This window comes from Physeter macrocephalus, chromosome 10, assembly GCF_002837175.3.
Source record: "Physeter macrocephalus isolate SW-GA chromosome 10, ASM283717v5, whole genome shotgun sequence".
Lineage (NCBI taxonomy): Eukaryota > Metazoa > Chordata > Mammalia > Artiodactyla > Physeteridae > Physeter > Physeter macrocephalus.
In genome coordinates this window covers 27,230,076-27,235,511 of record NC_041223.1, presented here as the reverse complement: position 1 = coordinate 27,235,511, position 5,436 = coordinate 27,230,076, and the positions used below count along the sequence as shown (strand labels likewise).

Sequence of the window (5,436 nt, the reverse complement as noted above, 5' to 3'; positions counted from 1 at the left end):
CAACACAATATTCTAGTCTCTCTGTCCAATACTCTTCACCATACCCCTTTCATCTGGGCAGGCTGATACCTGGCAGCCACAATCTCCTATGGGTCATGCTGTTTTAGGTCACCTGTTATTCCTGCTCCTATAATGACCTCCATCTCCTTGACTATTTAAAGAAAACCTTATCATCATTTACACAAACATTACTTGCTTTCTGAAGGTTTTTCTCCCATCCCCCATCTTCCAGCACTGACAATTCCTTTTAAAAATAGCCCCTATATATTTCTCATAGCACCTACAGTTTTTTTTATTACACTTAACTGATGACACAAACTATATCTTATTGCATTTGAATCCCCAGTGCCTAGCACTGTACTTGGTGTATAAAGTGGCCATATGACTAGGTTTGTACCTGTTGACCTGGCTTAATTATTAACTGCACTCTCTTTTATTCTCAAAAGGGTCTTGTTTGGCAGATAAGCAATATATGGCCACCCCCTACATGGTATTTGCCTGGTAAATATTTGAATGGATGAAAGAGCCTTCGTTTTCAGCTCTGGCATCTGAGCACTTACTACTATACAATAAATATAGGAAGAATTTAAAAAAACTTTTAAGTTAGTTTCTTATGATGTCTTTTTCCTTAGCTTGACTACCGCTGATTTAACTTTGCTTCAATTTACCTCGGGCAACACGGCGCTCAACTGCCTTTTGGACTCGTAGCATGGTTTCAGACTTTGCTGTAACTTGTCTCATTTTGTAATCATCAGCCATATTTCCTGATGCCAGTCTTTCAAAATGTCAATAAATTAATAAAAACCAGATAGCCCGCAGTGGAGGCTGATATGCAAAAACAAAAGGTGTCAGAATCACCACCTAACTCTAGAAATACTGCCCTCACGTCTACTTCGTCACAGCGTGCGCCAAGCATCTGTTTTGCCCAAGACAAAAATGGCCTCCGTCAGAGTCAATTCCCTTTCCTTTGCGGACCAATCGAAACCTAGCATTCAGGGCACCCGGTGTCCTCACTTCCGTCTCAGCTGCCAGGATCTCTAATTCTCTTAGCGAGTCCGGACCGGCCGCCTCCAACTCGGAAGGGCTTCGGCGGCTGGGGCGGCGAGGCACGCAGGCGGCGGGCGGGATGAGCGCGGCGTGTCGCGGAGCGGTGCGGACGCTGCGGGTTCCCGGCTGCCACGGCTATGCAGCCGAGTTTTCCCCGTACTTGCCGGGCCGCCTGGCCTGCGCCACCGCGCAGCACTACGGCATCGCGGGTGAGGCCGGGCCGCGCTGAGCCGCCGGGGCGGGGGCGGGTTCCCGCCGAGCTCCAGCTCCCTCTGGTGGTCCAAAAGCACTTCCGACAGTAGACGGCTCCAGAAAAGAACACCAGGGGAAGCAGAGGAACGCCTGGCTCCGTGACCGCCTTTGTCCAGTGTGGGGAGTTGGTTTAGAGTCGAGTCCATCATCTTTTCCAGTTACAGTGCGGAAGTAGCGTGTGGAAGATGCCTAGTGCCCCTAGTCCTTATGCCTTAGAGCGCACCGACACCATCGCCCCTAGTGACACACACCCCTCCAGGTACACGTGGCCCTGCGGAGAGCGGGCTGAACCTGTGGGGCCCCTTCTGCCGGTCCGACGGGACCAACAGCTCTTGGAAGACGGTCTGCAGGGTCACCCCAGTACCCACTAATTGGACCACATTCCCCGCAGGCTGCATTCCGGCTGTGCGTCTTAAGGATGCTCATGAGCAGACGCCAGGAGTTTCCCCGCAAGTGCCAACACGAAATTGATCACGTTCTTTTCTCGCTTTTTCTTGTCTCCGGAGGAATACAAACATTTGCAGGCAGTTAAGAGGTTCAGGTTAATGGTCTCTGGTCCTGGACTAGGTTGAAAGGCGGGGTTCTATTCTTGACTTACGGGCTTTCTTTTAATTCATCTCGTAGCTGTTGTATGCGCACTGAAGGTCTGTGAAAAAATTCATCGCATAATGTCAGCTCTCGACAGTATTTTTTGTTGGGTCCTACAGTGATTTAGTGATTTCTAAAACTGAGAGGGAGAGAAATATTTGCCTTAATATTTTCACCATTAGCTTTTAGTGGTTGCAAAGTCAGGTTTACAATACTTGCCTACCGTTTAGGTTGAAGACTCGTGAGTTTGTAATGATATTTTAAATTAGATCCTTAAAAAAAAATACCTTAAGAGGAATTGATACTTTTTTTAAGTCAGTCATGTTTAATAGTTTTTTTTTCCTTCAACCCAATAACAAATATAACTTTTAAAATATGCTGATCCTTTAGTAAAATAATTCCTCTTTGGTAGATAATGATATGTTGTGTTCAGCATTTTACCACCAAGTACGTGGTGAGTTCCACTAGGCATTTTGTTTTAAAATTCCATGCTGAATTTATTTTATTTTATTTTATTTTTTAAAGTATGGAACCAGTACTCTTTATTTTATTTTATTTTTTAAATAAATTTATTTATTTATTTATTTTTGGCTGCGTTGGGTCTTCGTTGCTGTGCGCAGGCTTTCTTTAGTTGCACCGAGAGGGGGCTACTGTTTGTTGTGCACAGGCTTCTCATTGCGGTGGCTTCTCTTGTGGAGCATGGGCTCTAGGTGCACGGGCTCAGTAGTTGTGGTTTGCCGGCTCTAGAGCGCAGGCTAAGTAGTTGTGGTGCACGGGCTTAGTTGTTCCGTGGCATGTGGGATCTTCCTGGACCAGGAATCGAACCAATGTCCCCTGCATTGGCAGGGAGATTCTTAACCAGTGTGCCACCAGGGAAGTCACAGAATGTATTGTAGATTTATTGTGAAGGCAGTGTGATGTAGAAGGTACACAATCCCTGGAGTCTGTTAGCCTGAGGTTTCTCACCTGTAAATAGGGATGATAACACCTATTTGGGAGGTTTGTGTGCCTGTCATCCTGCCTGGCCATAGAGTATGCACTTAAATATCTCTCCCATGTTAGGGCTGTGTCTGGATTCCAAGCATAGGTGAGATGGTAAGCTTAATATTTAATTAAGCACAATGTAGAGAGAGAGACAGAAGTGGAGAGCACAGTCCTGATCATTTTGTATACATGGCCTCAAGTAACTTGAAATTTGTGACTGTAAAATTAGGTACTCAGTACTTGATACCTCTTTGCCTTGACATGGTCCCCCAGCAGGTTCAACAGCATGACCTCAGCATTTTTCTCCTTAGGCTGTGGAACCCTGCTAATACTGGATCAAAATGAATCTGGGCTTAGGCTTTTTAGAAGGTAAGATGACTCTAACTATTAAACTTATATGTGTTCTCTGTTGCTTTTAAGACCTTAATAGAATTAGTTTTGAATCTTTGTGATCAATAAGGTGTTTTAATTTGCAGTATAAAAGAACCTTCAGGATTTGCATCGTATAGAGCTTATTTTTGCCATGAACTTGTGATTATGTCACTTTTCTTCTAAAGCTCTTGTTTCTTAGTATTTACTTATAAATTGTAAAACTTAAACGTAAAAAAATGTGAGCTAGTTGGTATACTGTTTGACATTCCTATCTTTGCTTTCTTCTTGATGTACTTGAGCTTTACTCATTCAGGAACTAATTATCCATTGTGTGGATTATCGCTTCTTTCCCTTTCTTCTTTCCATGCCTGTCTTGTCTGTGCGCCGGTTAGACTCATTAACGTCTCCATCAGAGTTAGTCAACGATAGAGAAAAGAAAGGAAATTCCATCAGAAAATAACTACCTGCTGATGGCTCAGGTGAAAGATTTATGGGAAACACTGAAATTATTGATCTAAATCAGTATTTTCAAGTGCTTGTTCTTCCCTCCTATGAAACACAGAAAGCAGTGAGCACCCAGGTGTGGCAGCATGTCCTCATGTAAATGGTGCCATATTTCTAGTTGGGAGCCCTGATTTTAACCTAGCTGTGCAGTTTTCTGGCTGTATGACTGGGCTGTTCTTTTAAGCTCTCTGAAGTTGTTTCTGAATCTGGCAAGTGCCTGCTCTACGAATCTCCCATATTTGTGAAGACTCTGTGCGATAGTGTGTGTTAAAATAGGTGATAAACTGTAAAAAAAAAAAGAGCAATGATTGTTATTTTATGTTCAGCTGCCTATGTAACTAGATTTTTTTGTTTGAATTTTCCTGGTGTAGCTTTGACTGGAACGATGGTTTGTTTGACGTGACCTGGAGTGAGAATAATGAGCATATCTTGGTCACCTGTAGTGGTGATGGCTCGTTACAGCTCTGGGACACCGCCAGAGCCACAGGGCCACTGCAGGTCTACAAGGAACACACTCAGGAGGTAGGAAGGGAATTTTCTGGGCTGATTGTTTTTCTTTGGTTGAAATCCATTTGGGAGTGGAAACATGGGGAAATGTCTTCAGGGGACAAGAAGTTTAAGCTTTAGTGTTTCTTGTACATGTTAGATGTCACTTGTTATTTGATTATTCCAACATAAAGTACCTTTTAGCCTAAGGAGCTGGGAAAGAAGAAAAGGTCAGGCTTCTCATTAGTCAGTAAAAACGCCTCCGGTAGGAAGTATACTGTGGCGCCGTTTCCTCCAGAGGCGCATCGCTTTCTTTACGCTCTAAGGAAGGATATGCCTCCATATGCTGCCTTAAGATAGAGGTAGGTGGACTTTTCACAGAGAGACATCATAAGATTGCCTTTAGGACTTCACTATGATTCCTAAGGATTTTCAGAATATATTGAAGCAAGAGCTTGAAATACTGACTATAAGGCAGAGCTTACCGAAGAAGTTTAAAAACTGAATCTCTTACATGTGCTAGATATTATGTGTGTGTATGGGTAGCATAGAGAATAGTTTGGCCTTCAGTCATATTAAAATACATATATACTTTTCATGAACATGATGGTAAAGTCATTCCTTTTGGTGTTTTACCTTAAATGTTTTAAGAATTTTCTCAAGGTAGCAACAGATACTTCAAATGAAAACTTGCAAATTTACTTTCAAATTTGTGCCTGGCTCATGGAAAGACCTCAGTAAATGCTTATTAGGTGCAAGAATGTTAGTCTTTTGTAATAATAGACTGGTTATGTGAAGATTCTAGACATCATTTTTATAGTTCTAGCTATTAAAAATGAGTATCTCTAAGATCTGACTGAAAATAATAGAAAATTTTAGTTCCTCCATTTTATTGTAAAGGAGGCTCTTTGAATAAATGTAGTTATAAATGATCGTGTTTTCATAGAACCACTGAATACCAAGACAACTTTGGTAAAGGAGAAACTTTAGTTTCAGGATGTTAGATGCAAAAATCCCCACAAAGCAGCATGTCTAAAATTCAACATTTTTGTGGTATGTTCATGATTTTTGCCATTTTCTTATACCACTTATATTATGATTAACATAATGTTTTTCTTTCTTTTTTTTTTTTTTTTTTTTTTTTTTTTTTGCGGTACGCGGGCCTCTCACTGTTGTGGCCTCTCCCGTTGCGGAGCGCAGCCT

The 5,436-nt window shown here is 42.3% G+C and overlaps 1 protein-coding gene across 2 annotated transcripts in view; it reads left to right on the top strand.

Moving 5' to 3' along the window:
- Positions 1-1,035: 1,035 nt before the first annotated feature.
- The window catches only part of PEX7 (peroxisomal biogenesis factor 7), a 103,669-nt gene continuing 99,268 nt past the window's right edge, over positions 1,036-5,436 (top strand). For both annotated transcript variants that reach the window (XM_055087486.1, XM_007130580.4), the window contains exons 1-3: positions 1,036-1,256; positions 3,183-3,240; positions 4,119-4,269. In XM_055087486.1, coding sequence (XP_054943461.1) covers positions 1,127-1,256; positions 3,183-3,240; positions 4,119-4,269 — 339 coding nt within the window. In that variant the 5' untranslated portion in view covers positions 1,036-1,126. The remainder of the gene's footprint in view (positions 1,257-3,182; positions 3,241-4,118; positions 4,270-5,436) is intronic.